Source organism: Puma concolor, chromosome B1 (assembly GCF_028749965.1).
Source record: "Puma concolor isolate L17-30 chromosome B1, mPumCon1.1.hap2, whole genome shotgun sequence".
NCBI lineage: Eukaryota > Metazoa > Chordata > Mammalia > Carnivora > Felidae > Puma > Puma concolor.
In genome coordinates this window covers 171,820,447-171,845,341 of record NC_141670.1, presented here as the reverse complement: position 1 = coordinate 171,845,341, position 24,895 = coordinate 171,820,447, and the positions used below count along the sequence as shown (strand labels likewise).

At 39.2% G+C, this 24,895-nt stretch overlaps 1 protein-coding gene across 7 annotated transcripts in view; it reads right to left on the bottom strand.

The window, feature by feature from the left end:
* ATP8A1 (ATPase phospholipid transporting 8A1) overlaps positions 1-24,895 on the bottom strand; it is a 239,196-nt gene that overhangs the window by 31,974 nt on the left and 182,327 nt on the right. For all 7 annotated transcript variants that reach the window (XM_086705145.1, XM_086705147.1, XM_086705146.1 and 4 more), the window contains 8 exons: positions 23,751-23,934; positions 23,547-23,657; positions 16,883-16,957; positions 16,656-16,778; positions 13,073-13,151; positions 7,533-7,594; positions 4,291-4,347; positions 3,255-3,362 (listed from right to left, as the gene is read on the bottom strand). In XM_086705145.1, the coding sequence (XP_086561271.1) occupies positions 3,255-3,362; positions 4,291-4,347; positions 7,533-7,594; positions 13,073-13,151; positions 16,656-16,778; positions 16,883-16,957; positions 23,547-23,657; positions 23,751-23,934 (799 nt within the window). The remainder of the gene's footprint in view (positions 1-3,254; positions 3,363-4,290; positions 4,348-7,532; positions 7,595-13,072; positions 13,152-16,655; positions 16,779-16,882; positions 16,958-23,546; positions 23,658-23,750; positions 23,935-24,895) is intronic.

Genomic DNA, 24,895 nt, shown 5'->3' with positions numbered 1-24,895 from the left:
AATAGTTGGTGTATTGACTGAGTGAATGCATATAAAGTATTTAGAGAAGTTCCCTGGATACAGTGTTCAATACACTAAGTATTTAATATACACTAGGTATTATTTTTCCTAGATCTTGGTTGCCTTTTTGAATAACTGCTCTGTCTTGCTGACGCCACACAGTGTATCACCATCCCTAAAATATCACCTGGACCAGGATGGGCCAGTAGGGCTACTATTTTCAGTTCTAGGAATTCTGGACTATCCTGTGGGCCCTTATTATGCTTTTAGGCAACCAAACATGCATACATATTTAATTAATTGTTTCGTTCTGGGAGAAACTGCTGCCACATCAATATAGGAAAGAACTGGGGTCCTTGGGTGGAGTCTTGGAATTAGACACTGAGACTCGGTAGGGGTTGCGACAGAAAGTTACTACACACCACACCACGAATCCTGTGGAGGAGCCTTAAACCCTGGGAGCTACCCCGGGCCCCGTGTTTCATTATGTGGATCACATAAAACATGTCAAGTTGAGGAATGCTAATATTTATACTTATCCTGATGTTATTTATAGTAATATATTATTATATGTAACACCCAATAATATATATGTAGTATATAATACCATTTTGCTATGAAAGTTAACAGATGAATAAATCTTATTCAAGATGGCTGGCCAATTATATATATACACACACACACACGTGTGTGTGTATAATTGGCCAGCCATCTTGAAAAAGATTTATTTATTCATCTGTTAACTTTCATAGCAAAATGGTATTTTATATATACATGTATATATGGTATACATATATATATGGTATTATATATATGGTGTGTGTATATATATGTATATATATGTGGTATAATACATACAGGTATAAATATTGGTACATAAATAAATTTTTCATATATTTTCATGTTTGTATATATGTATGCTATGTATCTGGCTACACTCTTGACTGAAATATAGAATTTTAAGCTTAGAAAAATGTAAACCTAAGGGTAGTTGCTTCTTTCTGAAATTAAACTGGATTATAGTAGAACTAGTGACTCTCTACACATAATAAAAATGTTCAAAAACTGGGGCACTTGGGTGGCTCAGTTGGTTAATTGTCTGACTGCTGATTCCCGCTCAAGTCATGATCTCATGGTTCATGAGTTCTAGCCCTGCATCAGGCTCTATGTTGGCAGCATGGAGCCTGCTTGGGATTCTCTCTCTCCCTCTCTCTCTGCCTCTCCCTTGCTTATGCTCGCTCTCTCAAAATAAATAAACAAACTTAAAAAAAGTCCAAGAAATTGAGTATTGCTACAAATATTCTTGGGATCTAACCCTAGTGCCCAGGAAACAGTAAATGTAAATTCTCTATCCCTGAGAATGTGAGTGGCATTCTTGTTAAACTCTTTTTTGGCAGTTGCCATGAGGCTCATTTGCACACGTGCACACACACACACACACACACACACACACACACACACACACAGCAAAAGACTTTCTAAGCACTAACTACTATATAAATTTAAAGTATTCTTTTCTTTGAATAAATTCAACAGTCTTACAGTCAAGTCTACAGCTAAATTAATCCGTTTTTCATATTTTCAATGGAGCCCCAGGTATTTAAACACTGTATTCAAAGAATCGGTAGTAATAACAAGAAAAAGAATCCCTATTAGCACTTCCCCCTGTATGTGAAGTGAAGAGAAACGTGATGGAGTACCGACATTCACTTCACTTTGAATTAAACACAGCATCACCGCAAATCTCAAGAGATGATATTAAGTTCTCTGTGTGGGTAATACCAGGAATTCTACAGGCAAGGGTAGAATTATATTTGGTTGGCAAAAAGCCAATCAAACTTCACACTTCTTTTAGAAGTAGGTGGTCAAAGACTCTGTTCTTGTCATCAAAGCTGTTGGCTACAGTGGCTTAAACTATCTGAATCTCAACATCTTCTGTGACATTCATTTTGAAGATAAAACATTAAGAAGTGAGGTAAAATGAGGTCTAATGAAAATGATATTGAATTGGAATTTTAACCTCAGGGAAAAGCAGGTCCGGTCAGAGAACATCAAATAAAAACAAAGGACTGATTTTCCAAATGGTATCTTCAGACACACATAGTCTCTGATTTTACTTCTTCAGGAAAAAAGGACTCTAAGCAAGGTAAGCAGATGCATTCACAGCTTTCTGTTTTCCTCACAATACATGCTGTAAATTTTCCAGAGTTCATAGTACATGTTTCCAAAGAAGCCCTCACCTCTGGTGGAAGGAAGTACATGCTCCTTGATACGTCTGGTTTTGCTGTAATAGTATATAATACCTCTCTCTAATAAATTGAACCACAAAAATTTTTTTCAAACGTGTCTGCATTCTGCTAATTTATAAAAAGCAGGATGCTGTCAGATAAAATTTCATGAAAATGATCTATAAACCAGACTGTCAAAAGTGAAAGGTACTCAGGCAGTACTTAGGGGCAACAAATCCATGGAAACCACTGGAAATCTTTCCTGTGGCTGCAGGACAACAATGTACTGTAACGGAGCTCACATTTCCTTGATTTGCAAGTTACTGTGAGGTCACAGGAAATCCTGAAATGTTTTCCACATTTTCTTTTATACATTTTATGTCAAATTTCCTGCAATTGAAATCATAAACCCTCCTACTGCTGGAATCTCTTCTGAAGGAAAGGAGATCTTGTGACACTCCCCCATGAACACCTAATAACTCAATTCCTACCAGTGTAACCAGAACCTAAAAGACAGAATTGAAAATGGACTGTGATAAGGCTGAAACGTCAGATGCCCTAACTCGTTCAAAATGAAAACTAAACCAATCTCATTAAGACGACTCTAAAAGTGCATTTAATCTAGTGACGGTACACTTTTCCCTAGAATGAGAGATAACAGAAGAAATGACAGACTGTCCCAAAGACATCAGCTAACCATTTCTCCAAATCTCTGATTCAAAATGTATTTGTGGATTTATAGTCTAATTTTAAAATGGCATCTTCTAGATGGAGATTCTTAACATGAATAAAGCTCCTGACCACATTTTAGTGTTCCAGCTAGGATTTTGAAAGGGTAAGTCAGATTTAAGTAGAATGTCCAAGTTTAAAATGTTCTCTCAAGATTTATCACTTGCAACTGTGGAAATTAAAAATAGCTTTTAAATGGCCAAATACTATTTTAATACAAATCCATGCCAAACAAGGTTCGTTAATGAACACGAATTTTTAAGATTAGTTGGATCGGGAGTTATCAGGACACATTACCTCTCCTGACATATCAGGGGCCATCGGAACAGCAGGCCACAGAGATGAGTAGATTCCAAAAAACACCACCCAGAGTACGATGCTGCCCCAAATCGCAATATGGCTGAACTGTGAAGGAAGAGAATCTGAGTCACGAGACTTTTAGGTAGGCCGGCTCCACAAACACTAATGAAGCTTTCACAAATTCCCTTATTAATTTTTTACTACATCCATCAAATAGTATCTATAGGAATTTCTAAACAATGATGTGGGCGTGTTTAACTAGATCCTTCATCAGGGCTAATGCTAATGTCTTCCAACCACGGCTAGGATGTTTGTGCTACTGGCATTTAGAAGTGTTCCGTCTCTGTCTCCTTTGGGGGCTTTCTCCTCCGAATCTCCTCTTTTTCATCTGCTGCCATGTTTAACCTCCTTTGTTTTCACTTTGCATGCTGTCTCTGGGAGAAGTTAGACACGTGGGAGAATGCTACCTGTATGTTGATGATGGTCAGCTCCACGTTTCTTGTGCCCATCTTTCTCCTGAACATCAAACTTTCATTTCTTTTTGCTTCTTGGGTCTCTCTACCTGGATACCGCAAAACTAATGTTCTAAACTGGAACATGTTTTTACCCAAACTGGGTATTTACAAATATCTGAGGACAAATTTTTGCTAATGTTGCTGGTCTTCATAATCATTTTCCAGCGGGTTTTCCGCCAAATGCATCTTGCGACACATTCTACTAAGAAAAGACTCTTTAGTCAAATAAGTTTGGAAGCCTCTCTCCTTCCTGGGATATTCACAATACACAATAATATATTAAAGGCTCTGACACTCTTGTGGTCAATAAACCTACTTCAGTTTTCTTTATTCACTGTTTCCAAATCAGACAAACTAGAATCCCCAGTTCTCCTCCTTCCACCCAAGACCCCTCACGATGAACAAACTGTGGGACCAGGGAACAGGGATACGTAAAGTTAGTATAAAGAACAACAATGTTCACAGTTAACACCTAAGTAAACGGGAAATGCCTTGGTTGTGGATAGAGACACTCTTACCCATGTCCAATATGAGGTCTCCAATCCAGCTTTCAAACACACGGTTATCACCACAAACTAAGACAGAAGGGAAAATGTTATTTTATTTCATAAATGTGACAGTTCCAATGATTGAAGTGAGGTTTATAAAGACTAAGTATTACACTGTGAATTAGACTATGGGACTGGTAGATGATTCACAGCTTGCCTTGTATGTCCACCAAGCAAAGAAACAGGTGGGCTATCTGCACATGGTGGCCGTGGCCACTCAGAACAGCCCATTAGTAGCATCACACTCCTGCCACCATCCCAGCTCTCCTCACCTGCACAGCCTCACGGTCCATCCACGAGGTTTGTGCCTGCCGTTTCCTGTACAATTCGTGAACAATGAATGCAAACCTGCGGTAACTTGGATTCAAGTGTGCTTTAATTTGATTTTAGGGGCGCCTGGGTGGCTCGGTTGAGCTTCCGACTTTGGCTCAGGTCATGATCTCACGGTCTGTGAGTTCGAGCCCCACGTCGGACTCTGTGCTGACCGCTTGCTCAGAGCCTGGAGCCTGCTTCAGATTCTGTGTCTCCCTCTCTCTGACCCTCCCCTGTTCATGCTCTGTCTCTCTCTGTCTCAAAAATAAACATTAAAAATTTTTTTTTATTTTATATCATCTGTAATGGGGTGCCTAAGGTGGCTCAGTCGGTTAAGCGACAGACTCTTGATCTTGGCTCAGGTCATGATCTCACGGTTCGTGAGTTCGAGCCCCACATTGGGCTCTGCGCTGACAGTGCTGAGCCTGCTTGGGATTCTCTCTCTTACTCTCTCACTGTCCTTCCCGTGCTCTCTCCCATGCTCTCTCTCTCTCTCAAAATAAGTAAAATAAAGTTAAAAACTTTTTAAAAACATTAAAGAAATATCATCTATGAGACTTAAAGCCTCTACTTTCCGAACTTTAGAGATAAATTCTAAAAGTAATATAACTGGCTGTTTAGAAATTTAAACACTTACTCTGTAACTCTACTTACTTAAAAACCCTACCGATTAGGATATAAAAGCCTGTTATGCCCTCCGTGATGCACATACCCGTTATTGACTCTGCTACTAACTCTGCAGTAAGGGAACATGCTGTAATGAACTGTCCTGTGTTTTTGATAGGGTGGCTCAAAGGTTAACTGGACATGCCCTGAAGTCACACTACTTGTGCTCAATGCGCCACCATTTATTAGGCACTTTGGTCAAGGCACGAGGCAAGTTACTTGACATGTGTGTTTCCGCTCCTTCACCTGTAAACTGGGACTGATGTAGGTCACCTCCCTCACAGGGGTGTGGGTATAAAACACTAAAAACAGTGCTTGGCACTGAACTGTTACCTGCTATTATCTTTTTATAATTAAAAATGAAGTTCTAAGGGGCGCCCGGGTGGCTCAGTCGGTTGAGCGTCTGACTTCATTCAGCTCAGGTCATGATCTCACGGTTCGTGGGTTCGAGCCCCACGTCAGGCTCTGTGCTGACAGCTCAGAGCCTGGAGCCTGCCTCGGATTCTGTCTCTGTCTCTGTCTCTCTCTCTGCCCCTCCCCTGCTCACACTCTATCTCCCTCTGTCTCTCAAAAATGAAAACATTAAAAAAATTTAAAAAGTATAAAAAAAAAAGTTTTAAAGCCTGTCAGTAGTCAAAGGGATTCTGGGCACTGAAGGCGGTAGCAGTGTGCCACCAGCCTCACACAGGTGGTCAGGGCACGCTTGCTAGCTCTGCGTTTCAGGCACTTTCAGGGTTTGCAAATGACATTAGGGGCTTCCCCGTGGGGTCATAAAGCCAGGTTCAAGTGAAGCGTTTGGGCCTTCTCAGCAAGATATCTAATGGCAATTTAGGATTAATATCTGTAGAAATAAAACTCTTAAAATGTAAGTGCTCATTAACAAACCCTATAAAAGTTCAAAACTAAGAGGCGTAGGTTGACATGAAGAAAAACGCCTTCCTGAGACCTGAGTGCCTGAATGTGTCCCTGAAACACATCCATGATACATCCTCCGATTAATTTCTAAATGTACTCTATCAAGTAGTTACTTATTTGTTTTGGCACCCACGCTGCATGAGACCAAGTCACCAGCGCCCCTGACCCGACACACTTTCTCTCTCTCTCACTACTTCAGTTGGTTGATGTCAATGGAAAGAAGACCTCTGGAAAAAACTTAATCCCTCTGTTACTTACTGGCCTTAACATCCTATCACTCGGTAACTTAAACACTTGATATTTAAGCATCATAATATAGTTTTTCTACCAACTGAACCGGCCACACTGACAGCCACTCAGTATTTGGAGCAGCACACTGCCTTCATCAGGGGGTCATGGACAGGGACACAGGATTAGAGAGGAGGGAATGCTGGTCTGAGAATTCAGAGTTGAAGGTGAGTAGAAAACTTACCAGACACCAACCACGTGACCTCAGGCATTAGCAGTCAAGTAATAGTTTTGACTTTTAAGGTTAAAGTGGTTTTAAAACATTTTTTGGACCTTTATGGCAGGAACGGGATTGCACGCATGTCTGCGTCCTCCGTAAGTGTTTGGATAGTGACTTAACACAGTGGGTTCCATGCCTTGTGTGGATGAAATGTCCCCAAAGAGTGATTCCGCTCCCATTTCAGTCATCATGAGACTCTAGAATAATTACTGGTTAAATACCCAAGAACAGTATGATAATATTTGCCATAAATTCAGGAAAGCCAAAAAAAAAAAAAAAATTAAGGGCAGTAAAATAAAAATGAGGAAAAAGAGACAAGGAAGAGAAAAAGGGCAAATGGGGGGCACTAAGAGTAAAGAGGGAATACTGAAAACAATAGCAACCAAAGTCTTGTAAAGTCAGTGAGCCTAAATGACATATTAAGAACCTAATATAAAAAAACCTCTTAATAGTCAAAACATCTATTTTCATTTTTATTTAGATTATTATTTTTTAATTGATTTATTCTTGAAAGAGAGAGAGAAGGAAAGAGCACACAAAGTGGGAGAGGGGCAGAGAGACAGGGAGAGAGACAGTCCAAGCAGGCTCCACACTGTCAGTGCAGAGCCCTTCACACGGCTCAATCCCATGAACCGCGACATCATGACCTGAGCCAAAATCAAGAGCCAGATGCTTAACCAACTGAGCTACCCAGGTGCCCCTCATCTTATTTCTTTTTTAAGGGGAAGTGTAAACAACTCTAAATCCAGCAGTGCACACAGTTAAAAGGATTTGATCTGATATACAAACTAGGCAAATGTTCTGCACTCACCGTGTAAACAAAGTTTCCCAACAGCAGATAATCAGAGGTTTTCCCATTTCCAAATACGGTACCTGTATGACAGGAAGAGAGGCTTGTTAGAAGTGAAAATAAATGAGGTCCTTTCAGAATCCTTTCAAATATAAATCAATTTACATGTGTTAAACAAAAGAAGGGGAACCAAGTGGCACACAATAGAGCCAGCAAGTAGCGAATTAAAAAAAATTGTAAGAAGTCCCACAAAGTCGCTATGAATGTGGGTCACAAAGTGAAAACAATTTTTCCAAAAGCCAACAAGAAGGAGGAAAACCGACTTGTTAACCAATTCTTAGGATCCATGAGATGGGGAAAAAAAAAATTGAACTAAGTATTAAGCAAAGCCTAATGTTATGGACACTGAGACAGGAAAGCATCCTGAACCCTTAATAAAGAACTCTGTTAACAATATAGATGAAGGTTTTAGGGAGGCTTCGTACTTTCTCTTCATAAAGTTGTTGGCATTGGTCCAAAAGGGATTCATAAATGCAACTCACAGAAGACTGAGGGCACCAATATGATTCCAGGCATATAGCTCTTGGAAGGTCTGGCTGAATTTAGGGGCATATTTTAAAGTATTTTGTTATTCCAGAAATGACTAACGTGGCTTTAGATGAAGGGAGTGGTAGCTAACAAAGAAAAATGATTACTGTTAAAAAAATTAAAAAAATAAAAATAAATGAATAATCATATCATTGGCACCACGGAAAAATGTAAAACTCATGGCATAGGCAATACGATATCCTATTTATACAAATAGGCAACAATATTTATTCAGTCTCACATGCAAGGACAAAATATGTTAACGTATGGGATGAACAGGCAGAGTGGCACTGGTATGAAAAGAAGGAATAATCAGGTGAGTTTGGGTGACACAGACTGGGGCTTGGTTCTGTGACTAATTGTATCATGTTAGTGTATAATCAATCTCCAGCCAACTCAGTTTCTTCACTTAAAAGATGAAGTGAAACGAACCACCCTGGAGGAGTTTTGAGATTAAAATGAGGCTTCATATGTAAGGCACCAAGCACAGTGTCAGTACTGGGAACATGTGGTAGGGGCTCCATGATATGGCTCTACCCTCTCTAAAGTTTTTGGTTACAAGTAGTCAGGAAGGGCTGCTTAATGGCTTGGCAATAGAGAGGACTCCTCTCTGTGGGGGTATTCCATGATTAGGGATATAGGAGCTGACGTGCTATGTCTTATGAGTACACTGTGGACAAACTTGTAAGTGTCGGCAATTAACCTGCAAATTTCCATACAACCAAATTAACATACTCATAAATCTACAAAATAACTGAAAGTGTCTTATGATCCCTTCCTGTTTTCCACACATTTACACAGGTCCCTTAACCAAAATATATAAGTTATCAAAAATGATCACATTTGGGTCCAAGTAATAAGCCTTCTGGTCACGACTGGTTCATCATGAAGAAGCCGAAGATTCATTTGAAGATCACATTGAGAAAAAAAATTAAGAGCCTATTGTGGGGTTTGTTGGATTCAGCATTTGGATCATTCAGGCAAATCATTTGTTCTCATACTTTCTCATCTCTAGACTCCTTTGCACTTAAAAATTATTGAGGATTCCCAAAAGCTTTTGTTCGTGTGGTTTATATCTATCGATGTTTACTAAGTTAGAAATTCAGGCAGAATATTTAAAAATACGTATTGATTTATCTAAAAATAATAGTAATAAACACAATACATACAATATAAACAGATTTTTATAAACAATATTCCCAGAAACAGAGCAGGTTAGTGAGAAAATTGGGCACTGTTTCACATTTTTATAAGCTAATGTCTTGCTTAATGGAAGGCAGCTGGATTCTCATATTGTTCTGGTTGAAATATATGAGGGAAATTCAACTTCACGGAGAGATGGAGTCATAGAGGAGTGTTTTAAGAATCTTCTCTAACGATATTCTTTGATACTACATCAAAACTCAACAAGTAGTTTCGTGAAGGTTACACGTGGAACCTGAAACTGTATCAGTGAGCTTTCAGTGCTCTAATTACAGTAAGATCGGTGGTTCCACTTGACATTTTGAGTGGATCTTCAACCCAGGCAGGATTCTGCAGCCTCTTGAAAGTAGCTGGTTCAGGTCAGAACTCGTATGGCGCATAGGGCACTCTGCCCGGTTCAAGTCTCACTGGTGCGCAGCACAACGGCTTTCTGCTCCCTTCCCATTTCGTCACACAGAATATTAATGGGACATGCACCAGGTTTCAGGATTTAACAAAGGTATCGGTTTTACAGCTTCTTCAAGGGCATGCTTAAGTGAAACTGGCTTTTGTTGTTTTTTAATGTGGGTGCCTGGCAGGGAAGAATACCACTGCCCAGTGGTCCGGTGGTACCACTATGTGTGCTAAGGTATCAGCAATTTTACCCGCCTTGCTTTTGTATCAGCCGTGAAGAAAGAAAAATCACGTCTGGATAATACGATAAAAATTTTGAAATTTTGACCTCGGGTAGCCCAAAAAGGTCAGGGGTATTTATAGGTGTCTATAGGCCATACTGTGAGAAGTAAAGAAATGAATATTTCGCTGTACTTTCTATAGCCTTATATTTCTTGTGTACCTCATCCTTTCAAGAGCTACAAAAACAAAAACAAAACCCCAAATCTAAAACCTCTCCTTATTTAAAAATTAAAAATAAGGCAAAAACCCCACAACAAACCCCTCAACATTAGAATGTTACAAGGTAATTTGTGCCAGATGCCATTCATGTCCTAAGAAGAGAAAGCACGCATGCCCTTGACTGGGCTAGGTCTGGGTCTACAGGTGGCACCCTTTTTATCAACTGCCTCTGCTGATGGTAGCTGGCTCGGGCAGTTTCTGGGAAACTGTGAACATGCAAAGGGAGTCCTAGGATCTGTTCGCCAGGAGCTGGAGTTACCCGGGAATTCCTTTCAAACTCTGTCACTGTTCAGGTGTTTTTAGATGCTACTCGACTTGAGATACTTTGGATATCCAATTTCTTTTTTCTAATTTACAATGCTGAAATATCAAGAGACGGCCATGTGTAGTCTTTCATACCTATATTGATTTTGCAATCTGAAAATAAGGTTTACGTAGGGAAGTTGTCTAAGGTCCCACATCGTACCCTACATCTCAATGTCCCATGGCTCCAAAGAGTGGAAGCAATCTAAATGTCCGTCAGCGGAAGAATGGATACGCAGAACATGGGAAATCCATACAACGGAGCATCATTCAGCTGTAAGAGGTGAAGTACCGATTCATGCTGCAACTTGAACCAAGGCCACATATTACGCGATTCCATTCTTCCGAAACGTCCAGAACAGGCAAGCCCACAGACAGCAGTGAGTGGCTCCCAGGGGCTGGGGGGGAGGAGCGATAGGGAGTAACTGCTAATGGGTATGGGGCTTCTTTTTTTTTTTTTTTTTTTAAATTTTTTTTTTTTTTCAACGTTTATTTATTTTTGGGACAGAGAGAGACAGAGCATGAATGGGGGAGGAGCAGAGAAAGAGGGAGACACAGAATCAGAAACAGGCTCCAGGCTCTGAGCCATCAGCCCAGAGCCCGACGCGGGGCTCGAACTCCCGGACCGCGAGATCGTGACCTGGCTGAAGTCGGACGCTTAACCGACTGCGCCACCCAGGCGCCCCGGGTATGGGGCTTCTTTAGGGGGTGATGGGAATGTTCTGGCATTAGACAGTGGTGAATTTGGGCAATTCTGTGAATATACTAAAAAACGCTGAATTGTACAATTTAAAAGGTGAATTTTATGGCATGTGAATTATTATCTCAAGAAAAAAAAAATCCATTCTGGTTCTCCTGGCCCATCCGGGTCAAGAGGCTATACTCTAATTGGATTTTCTTACCACTCATTTCCATGGCTTAGAAAATGAGAACTATTTAGTGTACTGGCAGGGAAATTAACAAAGAAATGAGATGAAAAATCTCTGATTCAGACATGAAGCCCTCACCCTCCTTGTAACATTTATCCCATACGTGCCACATGTTCCCATGAAGGGACAGTTCACTAACTAGGTATTGTTTTAAACACTGCAAGTACAACATTGAACCACACGGGGAATCCCTTCTGGAACTCTGATTCTTTTTTAAAATTTTTAAAATTTATTTATCTTTGAGAGGCAGAGAGAGAGAGACAGAGAGAGAGAGAAAGTAGGGGAAGGGCAGACAGAGAGGGAGACACAGAATCTGAAGCAGGCTCCAGGCTCTGAGCAAGCGGTCAGCACAGAGCCCTATGCAGGGCTCGAACCCATGAACCATGAGATCATGACCTGAGCCAAAGTGGGACACTTGACTGACTGAGGCACCCAGGTGCTCCTGGAACTCTGATTCTAACTACGGAGAAAGACAATAAAAAGTGAGCAAATATGTCACACCCTGGTAGTCAAAGACCTCACGAAGAGGACAGAGGATATTGAGGAGGAGCAGAAGCAGAGAAGGCAGTGTTGGCAGCTCTCTGGCAGCCCAGGCCTGAGGCACGGAGGGAGAGAACCCGCTGGAATATCTGGCGGACGAAGTCAGCAGTGCATCCAAGTGGCAGGCTGAGGCCCCGTGGCCAGGAAAGCAGGGAAGACACAGGTGGAGGAGTTAACCCCGGTGAGGGCTGTGCATCTCGTTCTAAACTCGACAGAAGTCTGTGGGTTTGTGAGGAGCGAGGCACGTGGTCCATGTCCCTTTTACCAGGACCACCTTGCCTGTGGAGAACAGGGCGTAGGAGGGCAAGAAGGGACCGGATGCTGGCTCTTCTATTGCCAGTCATTAACTCACAGCCGGCGGGGGGAAGGCCTGCACTTCTAAAGGACGGACAGACCTGGGGTGGGGTAGGTGTCATGTTTTCAATGCCTGTAGTTTGGGGGCAGAGGCCCCCAGCGGCCGGCTGCCTTCCTTGGGATCTCCAGCATGGTCTGCTCCGGGGGACACGGCAGTACCAGCTCGAGAGTCACAGGGATCGCTTTCTAAAGTGGCTACTTTATCATTTTTATGTGCAGAGGCGCTTCACCATCATCCTCTCTCTCAGGACTGACGGAATAAAGTCACTCCCTCAAAACAAGCAGAGGAAAAGCTTACACTCCAAGATGACCATAAAAACATATTAAAAATCTCATTCAAGATGTCGGCTCACGTCGACTTGAAAACACGAGTGTGTCTTATCAGGTTCAGTATAAAGGGCTTGGTACAAGCCTCGCAGGTATAATAAATGGACTACATAAAATATTAGCACTACTGTCTTCAAGCTCTACATCAATGGAGGAAAAAAAGAGCCCTAAAATTTAACTCTCTGCAAGTTTGGAAAACATGAGAAGTGGAGAAGAAAGGCTTTGCATATATTAAATCACTTTGCTCCCAAAGGAATAATAAAAATCTTTAAAGTGTGTACAGTTTTTGGATGCATGTATTTTAAGTTAAGGAAAACAGCATAAAATGAAACACTGCTATAATTTTTAACATATATTGACATTGAGTTATTTTTCTAAAAACGTAAAAAGTCATCTCTTAGCATTCATATCCTTTCTACTTACCATACTGAAGGGCTTTTAGTGGAAACCAAAACAGAATAACTGAGTGGAAGAGGCCATTTAAACAATGAACCCAGAAAACCTGAGGGAAAACAAAAATCCATGAGAACCATTTGCGATAAACTAGCTCTGTGAACTCTGACCTTTCTTTTTATCTGTGAGCTAGATTCACAAAACGTGTTTCTGTCGGGCCACCACTGTGAATTAATAGAACTGACAGACACTTTCTGCCTCTTAGACCTTCATGGGTCATTTATTTATTTTTATGTTTCTCAAAATGTTTTTTCAGCTTCACTGAAATTTTTTCTGCTTTCTGAAAGCCAAGTATTAAAAGTTTAAATTTCTTCCTGCAAAGGAAAATAATATTTAAAAGACACGTAGATCCTGAAATTCTTTAGGTGCGACTGTTTTCATAATTCCAGAAGAACAGACTTTTGAAAAGACTGTAATTTGGTGAAATCCCTACTTTCTCTTTCCCATGTGCAGTACAAGTGTAAATGCTTCAATGGTAAGGATGTAATGCATCCTTTCTCTCCCCCCACCTCTCTCTCTACACACACTACATGCTAGAAATAACAGGTACACCATTTGTGTAATTCTTTACCGCACTGCCACTGTTACTGAATTTATAAAAGGCTTCCACAACTTTTAACACCTGTCAACGTCAAAGTTCCTACAAGTGTAACGTCGTTTTAGTTAGTACTTTTCTATATCGATTGTACTTTAAGAACAAGGGAGCATGTAAGGCTGGTACTTTTTCCGTGGCAGGGATGTGCAAGATTAAGTTATAGAAAAACCGTTTACAATTCTTATGGTCCTTTGAAGTGCGGCAGTTTTGTCATTTAAAAGTGCTTCTTGCAAGCAAAACTTATGCTAAATAAAACTGGCATGTATTAATAGTTTTAAGCTGTTCAAACAACAGAAATTAAGTTGCCTGCCTCCCAAAATTTTCCACTGTGATCTCAATCTCCTTTGTTAGCTCACCCAGCCACAGCGGATTGTATGATCCAATTTACGCTCCAATACATTACACATTTGAACTTGTGTTACTCATTAACCTTTGTCTCTTCTCCTCACTATGTCATTACCACAAGTTTTTATTTGACAGAAAGCACAGGTGGGTGCAAGAAAAATTAGTTCTACTTTTCCATTTTCCTGACCGATACTTATTGTCACATGCTAATCCTTTAACCCCTGTCACGACCTCAGAACCTCCGACCCTTTTTACCATAACAAACGTAATCATCATCATTCAGGGCAACAATGCTTCTACACTGGGGACCCACAGCAACTGCTGTGTATACAACTATGCATTTTGTAGCCATTTGTCCCTGAATTTTAAAACACTTAGATGGGATTTAATCAAAGAATTTTCACTGAAATCATGAGACAATCCATAAATACTATTAAAAATGGTTGGCAACTTGTATATAAATATTCAAAGGATAGAGAAGTTGTATAATCTCTTTATCTTGATCTGATGACTTTTGAAATGCATGGGCTCTGCAGACAATGAAATACTTTGTAAACAACAAAAGAACAACAAAGGATACAAGGAAGGATGCTTCCACACTGAAACTATAAACTACCTTTTCCTTGGCCACAAGACTGTCTAAAGTTGCCATGTGCAGAGGGCACGAAAAGATGTGACTTTCCAGGAATGGCTTTGGATACTCATGGCAGGATCAATTTATGTTTATAAGCAAGAGTACCATGGCTAAGTCTGTGGCTGAGAAGTTAACTCTTGAGAGAGTATCATGGAGCCTGAGCTACGGTAGACTGGACACCTGTGACTGAGCTTGATACAACTGTCCAGGTTAGTGAGAATTACTGTTAGCATGCCAGTAGCCCTGGAACTTTCTCAGCTCTCAGATCACTTTTCCAGGAAAACAACAGTTCACAGTCCATTGTATCTGCTCTGTGTCTTACCGTCATTTGAAAATACCCACCACAGGTAACGAAAAGAATTTACAGCAAAGTGGTGCCATTTAATAAAAACTGGACATCATAAACAAATTTTTAAAAAGTCCAAAAATCGGGGCGCCTGGGTGGCTCAGTTGGTTAAGCGTCTGACTTTGGCTCAGGTCATGATCTTGTATTTAGTGAGTTTGAGCCCTGCCTTGGGCTCTGTGTTGACAGCTCAGAGCCTGGAGCCTGGAGCCTGTTTTGGATTCTGTGTCTCCCCCGACCCCCTCTCTCTCTGCCCCTCCCCGACTTGTACTCTGTCTCTCTCTCTCTCTCTCTCTCAAAAATAAATAAACTTTAAAAAAAATTTAAAAATCCAAAAATAAGACATTCAAAAATTAAAGCATGCATATTGCACATTATAAGCACTAATCATTTTCAGAGACTATTAGAAATACTTTTCAGAAGCAGTGGCCCAGGACACTTCAGCTTTTGTTGTTGTTGTTAATTGACCAAGTTCAGTTATTAAAAACAATGCCAACAAGTTGTATCTGCACACCTGGATACGCATGCACAGCGCATTCATGAAGACCTTGTCTCAGAAGATGAATGACACCCTGGCTATCAAGTTAGCGTTTCCAGTGTGAGCTTAGCGGAAGTGAAATGCCTTTTACTTTATTTTCTTGGTATACTGAGAAAAAATGTCCTTTGAGGGTTTTACAAATTAATAAACATTAAAAATATCCTACGGTAACTGTCCTAAATTCAAAGCATTGAATTTAGGTCACATCTGATTATTAGTAATATGCCAATAACCATGTACTGTACTAGATGGGAAAAGTTCTGTGAAGGTGTATTACATTCGTGGCTTTTATCATATTTTCAAAATAGCATCTACCTTGACGGTTACAAAATTAAACATTTTTCTTTCACTTACACTGAACAGAAACCTGAATTATTAACAAACACTGGTGGAAAGACTTTAAAATATAAACCTGAGGGAAAGTAAACTATGCAAAAATAAATGAGATATTTTTGTTGTTGGGATGAATAAAACACCATGACCCCAAAGGATGACAAATAGTCCATGGTGTGTTATGTAGGGTACAAACTCAGAATGTGAGTTTAGATAAACGTTAGATATTTTATCTTGTATTTAAAATTTCATGGGTTGGAAATACTGAGTATTATGACTGAGTTATTGGCCAGAGATTGTAATGCCCAATACAATCTAATATTCTTATGAGGTTGAAGTTATTTCACAAAACAGAGAATTGATAAAGAATGATACATCATCCACCCCGCCACCACTTTACACATGTAAAGACAGACCTTATCGGTCCTGGATGACTGACCCCTGGGAGGAGTGAGCCTTTCCCTACAACGCTGCAAAGACAGAAAGCCGGAGGGCCAAAAGGACACTCTTGTCTGTTTTTCAGACCCAATTTACTGCTGCCTGGCAAACCCCAGTGAACTGTGGTTACAAGTTAATTTTATAAGAAAACAAACATATAAAAACCCTTCTCAGTCCATATCAGAACCTGAGGCAAATATGACTTGCCGTGGTCGGAACCGTGTAGTTGTTTCCTTAGCTTTGGAAGACCAGATGCCCCATGTAATTAAAACAGGAGAGCAAGTCCCACTGCCCACCCCAAACATGCGCCGGGACATCCTGTCCTACCTTGGTGTTGAAGTCCAGTGCGTTCTGAGACGTTTTGTATAATTCAGGATACTTTAACATATTCTCTTTTCTGCATGATCTCTCAAATATTCCGAGCGTTAAGGGAGGCATTGCTGTAAACATCTAAAGGGCACAAAGTGGTTATTACTCCAAGCAATCTAACGCAGGGTGAACCTTTATCTCAAAGTATTTAATGAAACAAAAATAATCAAATGTCCTCAACTTACCACATTGTAAAGACCTATACACCATCTCTCAAACAGGATCTGTCCAGAGAAGCCATTAACAAAGGCAAACCAGATCTAGGAAGAAAACAATCCCAAATCCCTTAAATCAGAACACAGAAAATATAAATGCATTGCTTAGAACCTGAAAACTCAACCACTGTATAATGGCTGTTATTAACATATTATTTTCACAACTTTCTTAAAAATGGCATTTATTTTTAATTTGAAGAGATGCTTTCAGAAGACATTTGTTATTTAAGTCAGAATTGGCTTTAGGTGTTGGGTCAAAAAAGAATCCTATTAATAGGCAATCATACATTAAAAAAATTAAATATAACTTTATTTTCTAAAAGGTACTTTAGGGAATATATTTTAAGCCACTAAATTTTTAGAGGTTTAATTCCTTTTTGAAAGATTTATCTTTTGGTAATTAAATATTATTGTTTTTATTATAAAAGAACATTTGTTTATTTAGCAAATGAAATGATTTCCTATGACAATACCATAACGATTTTCTTCTGTGTTGGCTGTATTCATATAGGTCATCTATATACATTCACAAGTTTACCTTACTGGAAAAGTGTCAGATAGTGTCATATCCTGTTCCTTTCCCTCTTAACAGTATAAAATACACATTTTCTCAAGTTGTTACATATCCTTTAAAATGACATTAATAGATGGACATCTTCTATAGCGTGACTCTAACTATTTTGGGATATTTTGTTTGCTTTCAGCTTTGGTATTATATATAATTCTGAACTAAAATTCTTGTACAGAAATCCCACACATCTCTATTTTCTAAGGGCAGATTTTTTTTTTTTTTAGAAATAAAAGCTTTATGAAGGTATAACTGATATACAAAAAAAAAAATTCACACAGTTAATGTATACAATTTGTTAAGTTTGGACATATGTATATACTCGTGAAACTGCCACTGTAACGGAGGCAACCTACATATCCATCACTTCCAAAAATTTCCTTGTGTTCCTTTGTTTTTTTTAAGGATGAATTCTCAGAAGTAGACCTAACAGGATAAAAGTTGATAAACCTTTTAGCATTTCTTGATAATTATAGCCATCAGAATGTGAAATCTGAATTTATATATTAAAAATATCTGGTAACGTGAATTTATGCTTTGACTATAAATAAATCTTCAAGTATAAAGCATCATGTTCTTATACATTTTGCAATTCTCTTAAAAATGGAAGACTTAACTTTGGATACAAAATTAAAAGGCAGTATAACAAAAAGCTTTAACATGTTTAAGACAAACAGAAAATGAAGTGAATATTAGTAAGTCAATCATACATATATTACTTTTAAGAAAGCAGACTGAAAATGTAACTAAATCTCAAGTTAATCTGGAAGAAAGAGAAGCCTAGCCGGCAATGAGATTACATAACCCCACACCCAAAACCAAAGCACAACAACAACAACAACAACAAAACCTGTTCCAGGAAAGCAGTCCTGACATGCCAGTCAAGTGAATTTTTGAATCAGACTTGCGGGGACTTTGCCACACTTCACGTTTCATTTAACCTCATTATGGAAGCATGAATTGCTACAAATTCACCATTTATCAATATGTACCCAGGCTGGCCTCCCTATGAACAGCTTCTGTACCCACATTGATCTTCTTCCTTTTTATGGAGGAAAGGATTGATTGAGCATATATAAAAACGAATGTCTGCTTCATGAGATGGAAAAGAAAACAAAGGAGAAGTAGCACATGAAAAATAAGTCCAAGTTGTGTTAGGGCTGTAACACACATTAACAACAACAATAGCAACAGCACAGGGACCGGAGTCACATCTGAAATTCTTGCTTACTTTGCTACATCTATTTACAGAAAAAAAATTGAACGTCTGCCCTAGACTAGTAGTCAGGTCATTCATGTGTGCATGCTTTAAAAGAACTTAGAATCTTTAAATGAAGGTACATTTATTCCTTAGGGTGGTGCTGCTGACTTTACACTCTTTTTTCTCTTTTTTTTTAAAGTGTAAGTAGACACAAGATGACAAGATGAACTTTAATGCTCTCTTGCGTTTTCACATTTGGCCTTTTTCAGATATGGATTATGTAAATACGTATTTGTGATACTCTGGGTGGCGGTAATGTTCTCCCTGACGGGGTCTGTGATTTATTGTAGTAATATACTCTAAGAAGCTCCTTCTGATGCTTTAGAGTATGATAGCAATATATGGAATTATTAAACACCAAGTTTCAAATTATGGCCTCATTAGACTATGAAGATGTGGTCCAGTCTTTGTTGGTCGGAAAAAAAGATGCACACCAAATTTATCCAGTGGACATGACCTGGATCAAAAGGGTCTAGTAATACATGTATCTGCAGTCATCGATGCTGTGTACAATAAGAAAATGATGTTACGTTTGCGTGTGAGTAAACATTTGTAAATGTGAATGGTCTCCTACTGTCTTTGTATATAATATTCTGTGCTGATTCAAATGCCACTATGAGCCTGAAATTTAAGAACCTCCCTCAAATCAATAAATATTTACAGAAAGCTTAACATTCAAAATAATTTGCACATAAACGAGCAAGTCTGCATTCAAAGTTCATTTAAAGAGGCCTCACCGCGTTATGAAAGAAAAGCAGCAAGTTTTAAGTGGAAAGCTATAGACACATTTTTACCTTTTCATTTCTCCTATTGAAAGGAATGCGAACATGCTTTTAGAAATTACCTTCCTGCATTTGAAAAAATTCTTATTCCAGTTTCTTTTTTAAGAAAGGAGACATGACTAGAATATGAACAGAATCCTTTACTATGGTATGCTGCACTTTCATACAAATATTTTGCCATTCGAGTGTACATACACTTTAAAAAGGCCTTTAATAAAGAAGTCTACTGAAAGGATTTCAAGCTAGTGTGATTTGTAGTGAAAAGATATATTAGAAACCTATCCCATACTAAATAAAACAACACCTAAATGACTACAAACACATAAAAGCCCCTTCTTTGACTCAACTAAAACCATGGATGCAGAAAGAAAATACCAGTCTTTCTGGGGAGGTTTGGAGATTATTTAAATTCACAAGAAATCCACGTCCCAGCACAACTCGTGCTGGGAAAGTATCACCTCATTGACTTTAATCAAAGCTTCTGGAAATTAGAAACACTACATTGTTTTGGGATCTTACCAGAAAACCTGGATGCGACCAATCATTTGAAAGAAAAGGTCCTATTTTGTTAGGAAGGAGTCAGATATTTCAGAGAAAAAAAAAAAAATCCCTTTAGAAAGAGCAATTTCAATGAACACCTAGGGCTGCCGCTGGGTGGCCACCACAAGTGAGTGTTTTATATTGCCACCTGCCGAATCTGTATTTATTTGTCTGGCCGTAATTTATGGCAATGGAGTCACTAGATAGTGACATTCCTGGCAATACAGCAATGGGAAAAGCAGGTTTTGCAGATAATCCATAAAACCCATGGTGTTCCTTTATTAGCAAAGAGACTTCAAACCTGGTGTTATTTTCTAAGTTCCACGTCCCGACAGAGGCGTGGCAGTTAAAGCTTCACAGACATTTTCCTCATGGAGCATTTCTGCATATTAAACAGCAGCTTACAAATAGTCAATGAGTCCTCTGCTCCCACGCCTGATCAGCACAAAAAACTGAAAGGAGAGATTCGAGACTGGCAGTTATCCTCGCTAGAGACACCCAGTGATGTGTTTTCTGTCTATTCATTCACAGTAGTGACATGAGCCATTAACATCTGCAGAACTTGTTTTAGCTGGCAAAAGTTGGGTATCTGGGAATTGATTTAAAAGGTCAATTCCTTTCCAAGGCAGTTGAATTATATTCAAAATATATTTCCATAAAGTGCTAAAAGAAAAATACCTTAAAAATGAGATTTCCAGTAGAGTTTAGGACTTACTTCCTTTTCAATGTGTAAAGTATTTGATCAGTGCTAAATATCTCATGAAGAGGCTTTAAATTCAAAGCCAAGTGAAATTTAGGGCTAATCAACCACAAATCGCGTAACTCTGGAGCGGAAACAGTGCTTGCAGTGTTCGTGTCTCAGTTGAATATATTTTATTTCCCCCATTAGTACGTAACTTTTGCCCACTTCGTTGTTGATTGTCAATGTAGATTTTAAGAAAAAGCAATGAGCTGACTACTCACTTCATTGCACAAAACTAAAGTTTTGTAGTAGATTTATTGCTGCTAGTGTTTTTAAACTCCTGGTGTCTTCAAAAGTATTTGTTACCACCTATGTAATCTGATATTCTTTTGAATATCAATGTTTTGGGATGAGAAGAAAATTAAGAGAAACTAGAAGTATAGAGGGGATTGGGAATCAAAAATTATTATTTTAGAAAAGAATCACAAATCTACACATACAACAGAGAACATATCTATATTTGGATCTCATAAGCTATTTTAGAAGTGCATTTTTCTTTAAAACACAGACTATTCCAGACCCAATTCAGCAGTGATGAACAATAAACTCGTAGATTATGCTGTTTAGGTCTCCAAGCATTTGCTTATTTTACCTAATGGGTTGTAACCTAATTGTAGAATTTTAGTGACCAGTAAATGAAAGTGCCTGTACACTTTAAACTAAGTTTCAATTTTCCTAGCCTGAATCTTAAGAACTATGTTCTATCAACATTTTAATAAGGAGATAAGCATTCTGACAGAGGCATAAAGAGCAGCTGAACCAAACATACAGCAGTTCCCAACCAATGTGCCAATAGGGTAAATGTGAAATCCACTGATGTTTTGTTTGTTTACAGTGTGACTTCTCTGGCGTAAAGTATGAGCTATTATTTCCATACAGTGAATGGTTAGCTTGTGTCTCTCCTGACAGAAGTGTAGAAACAGCAGATTAGAGGGCAAGGTGGCATAAACAAACGTGTGAGAGAGCCCTGGGCAGATTTATGAGGGTGTGGGAGGCCCTCTGACAGGAGTGGAAGACGGAGGGTTTTCCTAACAAAAGCTACGGGGATCTTATCGTCACACTCTGCAGAGCAGGGGGAGCAAGAAACTGATATCACCTAGAACTTAAATATTACAAATACAGCTTCTAATGATATCTAGATGTTGGAAAAAAAAAAGTAAATAACTTATCTATTATGTCCTGGTTAGCCACGTAGTTCAATTTGTCCACTTAGCCACAGGCCACACGTGGCTGTTGAACACTTGAAATGTGATCAGTCCAAATGGGGATGTGCTGTGATGTAAAATACGCACCAGATTTTAAACACTTGGAATGAAGAATGTAAAATACTGCATTGAGTTTTTAAAGCGGTGACATGCTGAAATGGTAATTTTGAATATACTAAGTTAAATAAAATATGATTTTATTAAATTTTTTTTTAATGTTTATATATTTTTGAGAGAGAGAGAGCGTGAGCATGAGCAGGGGAGGGGCTGAGAGAGAGGGAGACACAGAATCTGAAGCAGGCTCCAGGCTCTGAGCTGTCAGCACAGAGCCCGAGGCGGGGCTTAAACCCACAGACCTTGAGATCATGACCTGAGCCGAAGCTGGAAGCTTAACCGACTGAGCCACCCAGGCGCCCCTAAAATATCATTTTAAAATTAACCTGGGGAGAGAGGCAAACCATAAGAGACTCTTAAATACAGAGAACAAATTGAGGGTTGATGGTGGGGGGGGAGAGGGGAAAATGGGTGATGGACATTGAGGAGGGCACTTGTTGGAATGAGCACTGGGTGTTTATGGAAGCGATGAACCATGGGAATCTACTCCAAAAACCAAGAGCACACTTTACACACTGCACGTTAGCCAATTTGACAACAAATTCTATTAAAAAAAAAGAAAATGAACTTGGGCTTTAACTTTTACTGGTTGCTACTGTGCTTCCTAAAAAATTTAAAATTACAAATATGGCTTACATTGTATTCTACTGTCAAGCTTCTGGAGGGCAGAAGCTCGATTTACTTTGTAGTTGCTGAATGTGCCTGGCACCTAGTAGGTGCTGCAAAAATGTTTATAAAACAGAATGCATTCTTTTAGAAGTGATATTCCTGACCTGGGGTTAAGTTTTAATTTTAATAATAATGTTATATTTGATACCAGAAAAGGGATATAGCTATTTGTTGCTATCCAGACACAGGAACTGAACGTTCTAATAATTTTTAGACAATTTCCTCACTACCTGAACTGTCAATAACTACCAGCTCAGAAGACAAAACAGGTCTGGGTAGCAAAGGATACACATATATATATAAGTTTGGAGCATAATAAGAACGACTAGATGACCAATACTAGCAAAATTATGTGTGTATCCTTCTGATTCTACCCCTTAGTAGAACTGCTGCCCTCAATTTTATGTCTGTCATTCCCTTACTTTCTTTTAAGGTAGTTTTCCATGTGTGTATCCTTCAACAGTGTCCTGCTTTCTCTAGTGCGGTTTTGAGCTGTATAAAACAAATGCTATGTAGTTGGTAGTCTTTTAAAAACTGAAAACAGTTTTCCTTCATTAACAATTCTAATTCAACATTATCTTACCAAAGCAATGTAACAATTTTAGCCAGGAATTTAAACACTGATTATTCTCTGTGGCCAACATGTTTGTAAGTTATAAAAAGTGGGCAGATGAAGGATTCACGAAAACAATGAGAAAACTTCTTTAAACACATATGCATGTGACAAGGACTGCACACTTAACCTGCTATTACCTCAATAATATAGAGGACTATGTTCTTGTAGAAGCAGTACAGGATGCACTTGGAGACTCTGTTATAGTTCCAGGCACCGTGAACCATCAACAAATTCTTCAAATACTTGAACTAAAATAAAAGTGGAAAAGAATTAGTGTTTTTTTCCTCCTACTGTCCAGCTGACGGGGACAAACGGCGCATTTTGCAGCAACGCTGCTTTACCTGAGCTATGGAGTAATCCGAGGAGTTCGCGGCCTGAAGGCCCTCGTTGCCACTGATCCCAACCCCGACATGGGCCGTCTGTATCATGCTGACGTCATTCGCTCCATCCCCAATTGCAAGCGTTATGACTTTGACTTGTTTCTTAACCATCTCGACAACTTCAGATTTTTGAAGAGGAGAAACCCTTCAATTAGAACAAAGTATCAATTAGCTCTGCTTTCTGAGAAAAGGAGTTTTGAAGTGTTACGGTCTTGAAGGATAAAAGCAGCGGAAGATCCAAAGGGATAGTTCTATGAAGTACCATTGTGTAAAAGTCTGGTTTGCAGATGCTCAGTTCTGTTACCCTGGTTGCCACTCTAAGGGAAAAAGACAGTCTAAGAAGCAGGCCTGTAGGTGAAAGGTAGGAGCTGCAGGGCCCCGTTAAACACTACTTCACCAGAATGGGTGCATTAATTTGTTAACAAAATCACATTTGAATTTAGAAATTCCACCGCTTCCTAATAAGCAACATCAGAATTTCAAATTCTTCACATTTGAATGAGAAAGGTCAGGACAGCTGCTGGATGGTAGTCTAAATGTTACACTAACTAAATCCTATACTGTACCTTGGAAATAAAAGTTTTGAGCCTCTGTAAGCAGATGTTAGATAATGTACTATGCACAACTTCAAACTCCAAGGAGCAGTAGGGAACTGGCTAACCTCTTGATCTGTTCTCATACACCATGATGAGTCAATCAACCACAATAAACACCAAATGCCTGATTACATAGTTCATATGCCTCAATTTTCTTCCAAAGATACTAGCGGCCAAGAAGAATCAAGCAACCTTTTCTTCCTTCCTTCCTTTCTTCCTTCCTTCCTTCCTCTCTCTCTTTCCCTTCCTTTCCTTTCCCTTCCCCTCCTCTTTCCTTTTCTTTCTTTCTTCTTTCTTTCTTTCTTTCTTTCTTTCTTTCTTTCTTTCTTTCTTTCTTTCTTTCTCTCTCTCTCTCTCTCTCTCTCTCTCTCTCTCTCTCTCTCTCTCTTCTTTCTTCTCTTTCTTTCTTTCTCATTTATTTAGAGGAGAGAGACAGCATGCAGGGGAGGGGCAGAGAGAGAAGGAGAGAGAGAATCCCAAGCAGCCTCCGCACTGTCAACATGGAGCCTG